The sequence below is a fragment of the Neoarius graeffei genome, chromosome 2 (genome assembly GCF_027579695.1).
Source record: "Neoarius graeffei isolate fNeoGra1 chromosome 2, fNeoGra1.pri, whole genome shotgun sequence".
Lineage (NCBI taxonomy): Eukaryota > Metazoa > Chordata > Actinopteri > Siluriformes > Ariidae > Neoarius > Neoarius graeffei.
In genome coordinates, this window is record NC_083570.1 from 62,858,246 (window position 1) to 62,873,338 (window position 15,093).

At 40.6% G+C, this 15,093-nt stretch overlaps 1 protein-coding gene across 1 annotated transcript in view; it reads left to right on the top strand.

Annotated features, from left to right (window-relative positions):
• Nucleotides 1-15,093, top strand: part of pdzrn4 (PDZ domain containing ring finger 4) — a 120,392-nt gene that overhangs the window by 44,266 nt on the left and 61,033 nt on the right. Inside the window, exon 2 of the mRNA XM_060914629.1 lies at nucleotides 14,050-14,303. Within this exon, the coding sequence (XP_060770612.1) occupies nucleotides 14,050-14,303 (254 nt within the window). The remainder of the gene's footprint in view (nucleotides 1-14,049; nucleotides 14,304-15,093) is intronic.

Consider the following 15,093-nt stretch of genomic DNA (forward strand, 5'->3'; position numbering starts at 1 on the left):
GGATTAAAAACTTAGGAAGTGTAGAGGCCCTTGCTTTGATTGACTTCAGCACATCTGAGCCCACAGGACATCACTAGTTTCTCACACTGCTCTGGTTTGATCTCAGTCCATTCTTTTTGCAGTCTCTTCCACAGTTTGGTAACTGTAGTGGGTTTCTCAGCCATTACTTTGTCGCCAAGGATTTTCCAGAGATTCTCTAGAGGGTTTAGATCTAGACTCTGGACTGGCCATTTCATTGTTTCAATGTTCTTAGCATCAAAGAACTGCTTTACTCCTTTTGCAGTGTGACGGGGGCATTGTCTTGCATGAAAATTGTGGGCTGATTGGGAGACGCTTGCAGTGAAGGAATCACATGTTGCCGAAGGAGGTTCTGATAAACATTTGCATTCACCCTGCCATGGAGCTGTACAAGAGGCCCAACTCCTGCTGCAGAAAACACCCCCCAAACCATGACACTTCCTCCTCCAAATTTAACTGACTTCTTTACACACTTTGGGTCCAGTCTTTCCCCAGTTTGACGCCAAACATAATGTTTCCCATCAGACCCAAATAAATTGAACTTGCTCTCATCACTGAAGTGAACTTTGGACCAGTTCTCCTTTGTCCACACAACATGCTCCTCAGCAAAGGTTAGTCTAGTCTTTTTATACTTTCTACTTATGAGAGGTTTGGTCACTGCAGAGTGGGCTTTCAGTCCGAATTGTCTGAAATGGCGAGACAGTACGTTTACATGCACATCCAAATCGAGCTGCTGTCGGTAATCGAGCTGAAGGTCCCAGCAGGGTGCCAGAGAAATCCAATCCTACATGCACACAATGAAATCGGGCTATTGTGTGAGGTGCATTGTGCACCCGAGCCACAGGTGGCGCAACATGCCCCATCGTGTTGGTACACTTCCGGTTGTCGTCATGAAGAAGAGCTATTCAAGAGTGTAAACAAAATTATCAGTTCCGTGTTCTCCATTGCGCGTTTTTCTCCCGTCCATGAATTTTAATATATTCAACTCCTTAAGCTGAATGAGCATGAACTCTGTCTCCTCATTGCTCCAGAAGTGCACGTTTCTGCTTGCCTGTGGCAGTGGGGGCATGGTCAAGCGCCGGTCTGTGACAGGAGGGCGGAGCCAGGGAAGGTGAGTGGCAGAATCACTTCACCTGACGGTAATTAACCTGTGTTTGTGTGTCTTCCCAGTAACCGCGCCCTATTTAAGGAGGCAGAGGGGAGAGCTCATCCCGGGACTAGAACACAGCGCACGCGTGTGTGTGCGCGCGCGCGCTTCTTTCAAGAATAAAAGTAGGCTGTTAAACTGAAAAGTCTGACAATAAAAAGCCTATTAGTATCAGAAGCTTTGTCCTGCCGTCCTCTGTGCTCCACCCACACTTCAGAGAGCTCTACATCGCCATTTTCTCTTCTTCGTTTGTTCCTCCTGACCTCTTCTGCTGCTCGCTGCTACTGTTGTCATGCCGACCGAGGCTGTTGTGTTTCCCGCTTGTGGTCTCGTCACTCGTCACTTCCGGAAGTAGCTCGACAACTAGCTCGATAGGGTATACATGCACAAAGTAGCTCGGCAGAAATCGCATAAACTAGGTCGTGTAGCTCGATTCCGAGAAATCAAGTTCGGTTCAATTTCAGCCGAATTAAGGTGTATACATGGCATTTTGAACTTCGATTTCAGTCGAGCAACGGCAGAAATTCGATTCTCTCTATGTGCATGTAAACGTAGTGAATGAAATCGGGCTATTGTGTGAGGTGCATTGTGCACCCGAGCCAAAGGTGGCGCAACACGCCCCATCGTGTTGGTACACTTCCGGTTGTCGTCATGAAGAAGAGCTATTCAAGAGTGTAAACAAAGTTATCAGTTCCGTGTTCTCCATTGCGCGTTTTTCTCCCGTCCATGAATTTTAATATATTCAACTCCTTAAGCTGAATGAGCATGAACTCTGTCTCCTCATTGCTCCAGAAGTACACGTTTCTGCTTGCCTGTGGCAGTGGGGGCGTGGTCAAGCGCCGGTCTGTGACAGGAGGGCGGAGCCAGGGAAGGTGAGTGGCAGAATCACTTCACCTGACGGTAATTAACCTGTGTTTGTGTGTCTTCCCAGTAACCGCGCCCTATTTAAGGAGGCAGAGGGAGAGCAGAGGGGAAAGCTCATCCCGGGACTAGAACACAGAGCGCGCGTGTGTGTTTTTCTCTCAAGAATAAAAGTAGGCTGTTAAACTGAAAAGTCTGACAATAAAAAGCCTATTAGTACCAGAAGCTTTGTCCTGCCGTCCTCTGTGCTCCACCCACACTTCAGAGAGCTCTACATCCACATTTTCTCTTCTTCGTTTGTTCCTCCTATCCTCTTCTGCTGCTCGCTACTACTGTTGTCATGCCGACCGAGGCTGTTGTGTTTCCCGCTTGTGGTCTCGTCACTCGTCACTTCCGGAAGTAGCTCGACAACTAGCTCGATAGGGTATACATGCACAAAGTAGCTCGGCAGAAATCGCATAAACTAGGTCGTGTAGCTCGATTCCGAGAAATCAAGTTCGGTTCAATTTCAGCCGAATTAAGGTGTATACATGGCATTTTGAACTTCGATTTCAGTCGAGCAACGGCAGAAATTCGATTCTCTCTATGTGCATGTAAATGTAGTGAGTGTCTGCTGAGACAACTCCTCGCTTTGTTCAGCACTGAGCTGGTGAGCAATTCCAGCTGCAGTGTTGAACTGATTCACCATTGAGAGTCTCCGCATGATCCTGTCCTCTCATGTGGATGACCAGCCTTTTTGGGGGACTTGAATGAATTAGTGTCATTGTAAATCTTCAATAAATATTCTAGAAAATCACAGACTTGGAACGTGCAACTTCTCTTGCAGTGGCTGAAAGGGTCATCCCTTTGGCCTTCATCTGGACAACCTGCTGTCACAGGGTTTCAGTCACCTTAGAGCGGCTTTCCATCTTGCAAAGTAACTAGGAGGGCTGCCAGATAAATAGGGCTTGTCAAATAATTCAGGAAATTGTCACCAGCTGCCAGATTAACACCAGTAACTGTGAGGTATCTGAAAGTGTTCTCTAATTTTGATCAGATTTGTTCTTCAAATTTCTCATTTAAGTTTATTAACTTGTGCTCCAGAATCTCCTTAAATTATGAAATGTGTTCAAAAACCTACCCATCTATTCTGGTTAGGATAACTTCAAATATGTAGAAGCAGTGACTTTAAAATTTAGCAAATTATAGGTTGTTCTCTAATTTTGATCTCCACTGTATGCACATATGCACAAGTGAAGGAAAATTTTAATAAATTTGACAGGTAGGATATCCACATAATTTTTTCACTCAGCTGCCACAGTGACCTGAGGCTTGTTTGGGTTTTTTCCCCCTCAGTAGATACATATTTTATTGCTTCACCTCAAATTGCAAAATCTGTTTCCTTTCCCTTGATCAGCTCATGAAGACATGCAGACATTACTGATTCACTGTGCGTCTGCAACTAACCAAACTCAAAAATACTGTCCTAAAAGAGCACAAATACAGGCTGCTCAGAGGGAGAGGTACCTAAGTAAGAAAATTGCTCAAATTCTTTTAATGTGTCTGGGCGTGGAATTGCATTGGCTTTATTAATGTATAAAATGGCTTGCGGCTGTGCTGTGCTTGCGTTTTATGCTGCTGTGGGGTGAAAGGCGAGATGTTCAGCTGTTTGATGTTGTGATGCAGGGGACCACTCAGATTTCCCTTGCGGTCTTCTCACAGTTTTTATTTCACAGTTCTGTGTCACTGGAGCAGCATGGCGTGTGCTGGGACTCGCTGAAGCTGCCGCTCTGTCTCCCCCCCGCGTGATTTATATACTCATAACATCTTTACTGTACCACACCACTCATCATATTTGAGTCTGACACTTATTATTGAAATGAGACATTTAGCCCACTTGAATAGATGCCCAGTAGTGGGTAGTTGGAACTATGGCTCTCCTTATATATATATACACACACACACACAATTATTGAATACTGGTCCTTGGTTTAAGCAGCCCTGTGCCTCTCACATCAACATTGGATTTTATTTTTGAAAATGTAAATTGATTCCTGCGATACAAAGGAGTGAGTCAGTGGAGCATTGTTAGTCACTTGAGAGGTATTCATTCAATCAAAAGCAAATGGGACTGTCTGTGAAAACGAGTGAGGGTGACTTAAGCGAAGGGCCCAGAGTGGGCTTCTAGCCATGTCCTTCCCCCTCACATCCAACATCTATTGTTCCTTTGTTCACAGTTCATCAGAAATCTACTGAAAAGGATGACATGCCATATTGAATACTTGCACTGTTTTTATTCACCTAATTCCACTTGTCTGTGTAGATTTGTGTGTTCAGTCCTTGGCTGTATCAATGTGGTTTCTGTGCTTCTCTGACTGAACCAGCGTGAGTGCACTTCAATCTGAAGACACAGCGTGGTTGTATTACGCAGCCTTTCCCCTGTAGCTTTGGTTGAGGCATTATATTCAGAGATATGTAGTAAACAGAAGTATAATTGATCTGAAATCACTTACATTCTGTGCACTCTTGCTGGTAGTTGCCATCTAGTACACACTTTTTGTTCACTTCAGACCTTGAATATTGATTTGTGTTCAGAATGAATCATCTAATTCAGTATCATTTCTTTTAAATTCAGTTTTATTTGTAACAAAAACATTGTCACAAAGTAGCTTTACAGAAATTCAGATCCAGATCCTTAATTAGCAAGCTAGAATTGAAAGTGGATTGAGGTGACATAAAGGAGAAATATTGATAGCCAGCAGAGCAACAATGGATAGTGTGATTTTGGTAATTATAATAAACATTCATACAGTGAATGGGTATTGGCAAGAAGTACAAATTGCAATGAAAATATATAGTATGTCGGTTATAAGCACATTATCCTTGAAAGAACTCATATCCGGATTATTGGATTTGTTCAAGATGAAAATTTGGGACCATTTTTCTACATTACTGTATGAGCTGCTTAGGCTGACAAATGGCATCAAATTCATGAAAAAAAAGAAGCTCTTGACAAAATGTACATTTCAACCCAGAGTTTAAGGTAGAAAATATTCCTACTAGGATAATATTGAAAAATCTTCTGAGTCTGCATTCCACATCTACAGGGCACAAATGCTTCACTATAAAAGCCCCACAGAAAGTCATTGTAAAATGTTTTCTATTCAGCATGTCTTTTGTACAGAAATAGAGTGGGGATTCAGGAAAGCCACGGAGATACTTTTGAAAGAGATGAGATTTTGTGAGATATTTTTGATTGTGTAAACATGTCAAGAGACCTGTGCTTACTCCTGTATTGACACTAGCTTGTCTTGAGCGACTTTCTGAATGTGAAAAGGAGGTGCTATTCCATTAGGCATGAAAACAGTTCTCTCCCAACCACAGCTGCTGTTTGTCTGTATGCAAACATTACCACATGCAACAGTGTTCCGCCCAAGGCTTTTCCATTACATTGTCCACTGTTCTGCACAAAAGCACCAAATATATTAAGTCTGTTTCATTTAACTTTAGAGATTGAAGGCATTCAACATGCGTGTGATGTTAATTGTGTCAAGTTTAAGGATTATGCGAAGGAGTTTCTCAAGGGCAGCATTGAGAACCCATGAGCATCTGTGGAAGAGCCATAATCAGCCTCCTGCTGGAAACACTGATGAAAAAGGAACTTGGCTGGAGGATGAAAATATGGTTGAAATTTTATCAAAATTATTCTTGGAAGAGTTGGTCAGATGGCATGTTTTGATCCTTAGGCTAGCCCCACATTAGAGGATAATTGGACCAATTTTAGGAGCAATTCACCCCTTCTGATAATTGCAAGGGTGTTCCTGATTAGAAGCCAGTCAGAACTGATTATCCTCCCAGTTATATGGTCACCGACTGGATCAGAGCCTCTCTCATTTCGTATTGTAAATTTCAAACGTTTGATAACTATGACTCAAAATTCTGTAGTGTGACAGGAACAGCAATAGAATATTGAGCAGAAACCTGCAATAGCCAATGACAGCTGACCGAGCTGACTGGGAAGTGTCACCAACCGGATATTACGTATTTGTAGAGAACGAAATCTACATGGCAGTGGAAGATTGGAGAATGTATAAAAATGACTAAATTTCTAATGATAACAGGTTTCACTCTCCCTTCCACCTCTGAACAGATAACAGCAATGTCCCCTTGTAGCAGTATTTTGCATTTGCTCACCTGCAGCTTGAACTGCAAAATGTCTAAGCCATGGTGATTCTGTCTTCTCAGACATGACTTCATCCATGTTTTTTCAAATATATATTTTTTGGTGCAAAACATAGCGTACATACACAAGTATAAACAGCTGACAACGCTGGTCCGCCTCCATCCCTGTGTCCGAGATCGCTCACTTGTTCACTACTCCCTAGTCCCTATATAGGGAATTACTATATAGAGGACTATATAGTGAGCTCATTGGTAAAATGAAAAACGCTTTCGGACACTAGTCCATCGCACTGGTATTTACATCATTACTGTCGCACAATTAAAACATGCCAGATCAGCCAGCTGGTGGGTTTTCAAAATAATAAATACATGCATGTATTTTTGTGATATATTATACTGAGCGTATTTCCCACATTAATAAATACAAAGTACCTGCATCTTTCATTTTTTTTTTAAATCAAGGCTGAATACTTTCTTCTTTGCCGCTGCCTTTTATTAAATCAAATTTGAGACTTTTAATTTGATTTCTTTAAGCGCGACCGCAATACATGATGGTACGGTATATATTGCTTGGTTAGTGACCATCGGTTGTACACTACTTTTTGTGATGCATTGTGGGATACTTTGAGTGCACTATATAGGGTGTAATAATCTTCACTATCGTTTCGGACAGCACTACAAAATGGGGTCCTCACTATATACTGCCCTATATAGTGAGTAGGGAGCAATTTCGGACACAGGGCATGTTTGTTTTGCTCCAGAGTCACATTTGATCACGTAACTTATTGTGAGACCTCAAGTCCCTGGAATCACCACTCTAAAATCGTTAGCATAATTACCAAGTGCATGGTCCTGCTTCTTGACTGAATCATTTGGTGTGTATGTTCTTATGATTAAATTCTCACAAAATGGATAAATCTGTCATTATGTCTGTGGTCGCCCATGTTTTTACAATTGGTTAAAATTTTAAAATCCTCTACTGTTCATCAAGCAAGCACAGGGACATGGCAGATTTCCTGTATATCCTAAATGGATATAAAATGACAATAGGTCATAATAGGGTCAAAAGGGTTCCAGGAAATCACTGATCATATATAGGCTTTAACACAGTGCTCATTATAAATAAATAATAACTTCCATAATTAAGAAGAAAACTCCTGGGTTATTAATAAGTTATTCCTCTTCAAGCATATTATTCACTAACTACTAAGAATTATTCAGTACACTGAAAGTAATAGGAAAGCTGTGTAGTTACAAAAGTGAGGAACTTCTTAGGAATTTAAAGGTTTAAAATGAGACCAAAATGCGATCCATATAATTTTAGGTGATTGTCCACAAATTGACCCAACAGCCAGTTTGCCTTTCATGCCTTACTTGTCTATTGTTTTCTTCTAAATTCATGTCCCATCTGGTTAAGCTGTTAATTTCTTTAAAGGTCTTTAATCCAATTCGATTCAATTCAGCTTTGTTTTTGTACAGCATATTTAACAATCAACACTGTCACAAAGTAGCACTACAGAAGTTAGTAAAGACGATGTAGATTTAGTTTCATAATGAACAAGCCAGAGGAAATTGTGGAAAGGAAAAACTTACTGAAATGACATCAGGAACCAGACGTAAAAGGGAATCCATCCTCTTCTGGGTGACACTTAATAGAGGGATCATTAATCTTCTACACCTGTGTACTATAAAGCCACGTAGTACTAAGTGTATTCAAAGGATGTTCAATATGAGCAGCAGGTTTTTTATGATTACAGAGATAGTTCTTATGTACAGGTTGACAGTACTTTGGTGAGATTACCAGTGACAGCAAATTTTATGGATTTACATGTGACACCATCCAGAGCAGCAAAACGTGAGTAACAGGTGCAGAAGATCCAAGTAGATGATGCATCAGTTCTCTCATACCTATGTAGTTATAAATTACTGTATGTATAACTCCTTTTCAGTCTTCATCTGTCCAGTTTTGGCCCAGTTTTCTCAGAATGCAGTGTGGCCTTCTGCTGTTGGAGCCCATCTGCCTCAAGGGTTGATGTGTTGTACTTTTTGAGATGCTTTTCTAATCACCACAGGTGTAAAGAATGATTATTTGAGTTACTGCAGCTTTCCTGTCAACTCACACTAGTCTACCCTTATCAAAAAGAAGGATACTTCAACTTAACTTTATTAAGTATACTTAAGTAAAGTTGAAGTACATTTCCTTAAGTATACTTTTGTGTACCAAGTATACTGATATCAAGGTACTTACAGGATACTTGTAAGTAAACTAATCTAATACTTCTTGGGACTAAATTGGCCCACTTTTAGTTTCTAAAAAGTATACTTTAAAGTCTAAGAGAAGTAAACTTTGAGTATACAACTAGTATTTTTTATTTTGTACTGCAAGTATACCACAAGTAAACTTGTATACTAATAGTTTACTAGTTCTATACTTGTAGTCCACTCTTTAGTTTACAAAAGCATACTTCATAGTATACTGGAAATATACTATGAGTTTACTTGTTTTATACTTCTAGTCCACTTTTTAGTTTACTAAAGTATACTTTGTAGTATACTGAAAATATACTATTGGTTTACTCGTTACACACTTCTAGTCCACTTTTTAGTTTATAAAAGTATACTTTATAGCATATTGGAAATATAATATTAGTTACTGGTTATATACATCTAGTCCACTTTTTAGTTTTGAAGTTTACTGTAATTACCCTTCTAGGTATACTATTAGTTTTCTAGCCCTAACCCTTACCTCATGCACACTACCAGTAGACAACATAAGTGCTTTGCACCCTAAGTTACAATGAAGTTATAAAGGTAAGAATTCACAAAATAACAACAGATACTCAGGCTTAAGAACATATTCTTTTTTTTTTAAATAACAATTTAAAGCAACATTGTATTAAATGCCAAAGTATAAAAACATGTCAACGACAACTAAAATTTACATCCAAACTCTAAAGAAAAATAAATACAAAAATAATAATTAATTATCCCACTCAGGAGAAATTAAAAAAAAAGCTTAGCTATGTCTGTGGTTGCGCGGCACGGTGGTGTAGTGGTTAGCGCTGTCGGCTCACAGCAAGAAGGTCTGGGTTCGAGCCCTGTGGCCGGCGAGGGCCTTTCTGTGCGGAGTTTGCATGTTCTCCCCGTGTCCGCGTGGGTTTCCTCCGGGTGCTCCGGTTTCCCCCACAGTCCAAAGACATGCAGGTTAGGTTAACTGGTGACTCTAAATTGACCGTAGGTGGAATGTGAGTGTGAATGGTTGTCTATGTGTCAGCCCTGTGATGACCTGGCGACTTGTCCAGGGTGTACCCCGCCTTTCACCCGTAGTCAGCTGGGATAGGCTCCAGCTTGCCTGCGACCCTGTAGAACAGGATAAAGCAGCTAGAGATGATGAGATGAGATGTCTGTGGTTCCATATAAGAGTCAACAATGCTGAAGCACAACTACAGGGCAAGCACACTTAAACATAAGGCACAAATATTTTAATACTTTATTACACTTTTGTTAAGTATATCTTGATCAAAAGTTTAAGTATAAGCTTAATATACTTAGACTTTTCTATATACTTTTCAGTATAAGCCAAGTATACTTATGTATCACTTTAAGTTTATCTCTGATAAGTAAATAAAAAGTAAACTGAAAGCATACTTTCTTATTTTTAGTTTAAAAGAAGTATACTAGAAGCACACTTGAATAAACTTCTTTTTTGTAAGGGTAGCCGTTCTCCCCTGTGTCAGGCAGCAGAGACAGCAACAGTTACAGGTGAATGCTTTATTTAGAAAATGGCAGGCAAACAGATCCAGAATGATACACAAGAACATGATACACAAGAAAGTAGGCAAAGGGAACAAACAAGATCAAAAAACAGATTGTCATGCACAGAAGCAACAAAGCTTGGTAAGTTAGCAGTGAAACACGGCACAATACTTCATGCTGTGGGTCTGGTCGTGGCCAGGTATTATAGTGTGTGTATGTGAGTCCGTGAGCATGTGTGATTAACTCCAGGTGCAATAATCAGGTGACATGCATGTTTGGAGGTGTAGTCTATGACAGACATTTTTGTATGCCACAAGGCATTGTGGGATTAGGAGTTCAATGTTGATTCTGGCACTGACGCGACACCCTGATCTCTGTTATGACTGTCAAGATGCATTTTACATTGAAGTCAATCCGTGTGTATAAGATGTACTTCTATAATCCGTCTAAAGCAATGAATGCATATTTATTTACATTGTAGCTATATGTATAGTTTATGTGCAACTAGACAGCTATTAAAAGTACTTACAATAAGCTGAGACCACTTTAGATGATATATTCTGCCCATATTTGCGTTCCACTCTCTGCATGCATTTTCCTTGAAGATCTGTGTGGCATTAGAACAACATTGTTAGTGCTAATTCACTGAAAGGTTGCATAATGCTAACAGCATGGCCTGGTACATGCCCATAATGCCTAGAATTATTCATATTCCATCGCTCAATTGGGGATTCATCAGTCTATCTGGAGCAGATATAAACAATCAGCAAGAAACTTGTTTTTCCTTTTAAAATGGTGTCTTTTCCTTTAGCAAGGCCACATCTGCTACCAAGCTAGGAGCTGGGAAAAGCACTGCTAGCACTTACAATTTGTTCATTTTCCTCCCAGCGTGCCATAAGCTGTAGGCATGCTCATTTATCTAGTGCGGCTTCTTTGTCTGGAATCTCGCTGCTTCAGGAATCGTGTGCCGTGCCGTAACAGAGGCACTTCATACGAAACCACAACAATAGGCTTTGAATGCTGACTAACACAAAAAAACACATTTAGAAGCAGGTTCAAAGAGCAAAACAGTGTGGAAATGGAAGAGGAAAGTAGTGAGCCGTCTGACATGACTGCTTCCATGTCTCGGATTTTGTTGATTCCTTTTTCCCCCCTCTCACTTCATGTTTGTCATGGAGATGTTCCTCTGGAGATTTGACCTACTTTATCGCCTAGCTGATTAATGCAGCATTGCTTTACACAAAGGTCACTCGACTGAGAAGAGAAGCATCTTTAGACAGTGTTATTGGGAATGTTTCTCAGTGTCAGAGATGTGAGAAATTACTCCTGTGGGGTCTCAGGGGATGTCGGTCATCTCACAGAGTCAGCTGTTGTGGCTGGTGAGATCACATACTGTATAACAGAAAGTATATTTTCCATTATTTGAATATGGAAATATAGTGACTATTATGAATGTGCTTTTAAAAAGATCAGTAGATGTCGTATTTCTATAGACATTTACACTTGTTTTATGTATTTGTCCTAATTTTGTCTCTCTCTTTCTGTGTCTGTTTGTATGCCTCTCTCAAACTGTCTTTTCTTTGTGAAAATCCTAATGGGAAAAAATGCTGGGGGGAAACAGTGTAAAGCAAAGAGGGGGAAATTGTGCTGGGTTGACCATATTCGAGGTACAGATCCTTATCTTGTGTTTCAAAGCCTATTCACTGAAGTATTGTTCTCTCTCCAGCTCCCAATTACTGAGCTAAATGAACCACAGCCTTTCTCCATATATATGCCATGTGCAGAGCAAAGATATTCAACTAAGTGAGTAAATAAAGGCACCAACTGCACAGCTTCTCACTGAGACTGACCACTGAAGATCATGCTGCAGATTTTTTAAATGATGTAGAGATCCTGTTTATGTTCTTCTCTGTCTTGGAAACACACATACTTCATTTGTTTTTTGATTTATTTGTCATTTATAGCATCCTAGGAAGCATGTAATTGCTTTATTATTCATTTAGCTGTAGGCATGGATGTTTCTGAAGCTAATCAGTATCAAACTTGAATTATGCACAACATTAAAAAAAAAAACACTCGTGGTGAAAGTGTTGGGACTGCAGGCAAGAAGTAATCCGTTCTACTACATGTAAAAGCCCTTTGTTATTTTGATGCTTCATACACAGAACATTAATTGGTTGAAGTCATTCTTCCACTTGGATATTTGATGTACTTTTCTTGAGTTTCGACATGTCAAATTTGATCCATTTGATTGCACTGCTAAAAGTTGAAATATAGCGGATCTTTAATATAAATTATGAAGGAGTCTTTCTTTCATTAGGTCACACTTGTTTTGTAACTGTGCATGACTCAGAGAAAGATTGATGTTTTTCATTACTTACAATCATCTTCTGTAGTGAAAGCAGAATTCACTAAACCCCCCCATTTTACCCAAAGCCAGACTGGCCCCCCGGGGACAGAATATAAAGCAGCCTGCTATTCGAATACAGAACCACTATCCTTCAGCTAACATCACGCTGCGTTCACTTCAGGCATAAATAGTCATCTTTCTTTGTCCATTTAGAAACTATACCAGACAAAATTGAGAGGTTTGCTGATAATACTTTATATTAAGTGTAATTTATTAAGTTGGTTAGATATTAAAGCCTAAATATGGGTAGAAAGGCCTACATAGCTAAACCAATATGCTGTCTAGTGTAATAAGTTCTAGATAGATTGTGCATGTCTTCCATTTGCACAGAATGTTGAAAAGTTTGTAGGCTAGCTTCTTTTGTATATGGGCTTTCAGCGGCTTTGGCTAAACATGTAATAATCTATCCATCCATCCATTATCTGTAGCCTCTTATTCTATACAGGGTCGTGGGCAAGCTGGAGCCTATCCCAGCTGACTATGGGTGAGAGGCAGGGTACACCCTGGACAAGTCGCCAGATCGTCGCAGGGCTGACACAGATACCCCTTTTCCACCAAATCAGTTCCAGGGCTGGTTCGGGGCCAGTGCTGGTGCTGGTTCACAACTCGTTCAACTTGCGAGCCAGCTGAGAACTTTCCATAGCTCGGGGTGCTAAGGGGAGCCATGTCATTACGTCGCTGTATACGTCAGTTACATCTCTGTATACGACAGTTACGTCGCTGCGTTTGCATAAACCTTGGCGCGAACATCGAAGCAACAACAACACGGAGAAGAAGAAGCAGCAACAAAAACAACAATAATGGATGACTTTGCGTTTGTACAGCTGCTGCTTCTCGTCGCTTAAAAATGGCGACCTTTCGCGGTCTTGCTATTGTTGTTGGTCTTAACAACTCCGCCCCCCCCGCTGACGTAAGTGGTTCTTTCCTCTGGCCCAGCAAAGAGTTGGTGCTAGCCTGGAACTGGTTTTTCTGGCCCCAGAGCCAGTTCTTTGTCAGTGGAAACAGAAAACCCGGTTCCAAACTAAGCACTGGCCCCGAACCAGCCCTGGAACTGCTTTGGTGGAAAAGGGGCAGAGACAAACAACCATTCACACTCACATTCACACCTACGGTCAATTTAAAGCCACCAATTAGCCTAACCTGCATGTCTTTGGACTGTGGGGGAAACCGGAGCACCCGGAGGAAACCCACGCGGACACAGGGAGAACATGCAAACTCCACACAGAAAGGCCTCTGTCGGCCACTGGGCTTGAACCCAGAACCTTCTTGCTGTGAGGCGACAGTGCTGCCCTGTAATAATCTAGATTTTAGTCAACTTGAGTGTAGTAATCTTGATTACCATTTTGTGGATAATTCTTGTAGGGAAAAGGACTTTTATCAGATACTGTAAAAAAGTGAAGCTCTATCTGGGACTAAAAGTTCCAATCAAGTCAAAATTGAACTGTAAAGGATATGAAAATGTCTGCAGTGATATTTAAAGTTATTTCCAGCTTCCATGAATCTGATATTCAACAGTAGCTGTTAGACACTTAATACAGTCACAGTTTGGACAGCAACTTCTGGAGTGTGCATAATAGTTATTTAGCACATGATCTGTCTCACAAAAATGGCTTTATTCTATTAAGAATAATGTACAGACTTGAGTGTATGAGCTCTTGATTGTGATGTATGTTGTATGATGTGATTTCTCTGCCAGGTGAATGGAAAGGACTTATCGAGAGCCAGCCATGAGGAGGCAGTGGAGGCCTTTCGCACTGCCAAAGACCCCATTGTGGTCCAGGTGCTCCGACGGCAACCATTGCCTCTGGGTCAAGGGTCATCTCAGGATGTCCAGCTGGTGGATGTGTGCACGCAGACAGACATCACCTTTGAGCACATCATGGCTCTTGCCAAACTCCGGCCTAGCAGCCCACCTGTGCCAGACATTTGCCCTTTCTTGCTCTCAGACAGGTAAGAACTGCTGACTGCGGGCTAAGATGGAGTACTCATTACCCTCCGCAAGTACCAGGGATTTACAAGCTGTTTATCAAGCCTGGACAAGCTTCTTAATTTCTATACCCTCGAAGTTTGTTATGAAATCTCTTCACTGCACCTGCTTCTAAATTAAAGACCCTGAAATGCTAATAAATTTTAAAAGCATCCTGGGTTGTTCTAGAAAACAGCAAAGGAAGTTAGAGCACTTGTTTCTTTTTAATTTATTTTGGCTTGTTTTCAAGTTCCTCTCTGAGGAATTGTGAAATGTGAACAAGATGTAGTTTAGCATAAAGAATATCTGGGTTTCCTCCCCTGAGACAGCCATGGTGAGCCATGCCTGGTGGAGGCGTTTGTTTCCACAGTGCTGTGAAGTTATCTGAGACTAGCTCTCTCTCTCACAAACACATACAAAGACTGTGTGTAAAGGAGGAAATTATTACCACACAATGGCCCTTGAAAAATGAATTGTCTAATGGTTGTCACTCATAAGCGTCATGTTTCATTTTGAAATCTCATTTGTGTTGGGTACTTTGATTTGGACTTCTCAAATTAATTTTTTCTCTCATTAGACAATGACAGCAGAATCAGATGACAAGCTTTATTAATATTTGTATGACATCCAAACAAACTCCAAGGACTTCACACACATCTAGCAGTTATACAACCACAAGTAAAACACTTTTACAATAAGTTATTTTTTTTTAAATCTGTCAATTTCAAAACTATTTTATAATGATGACAAAGTCTTTAATCTTTTGATATTTTT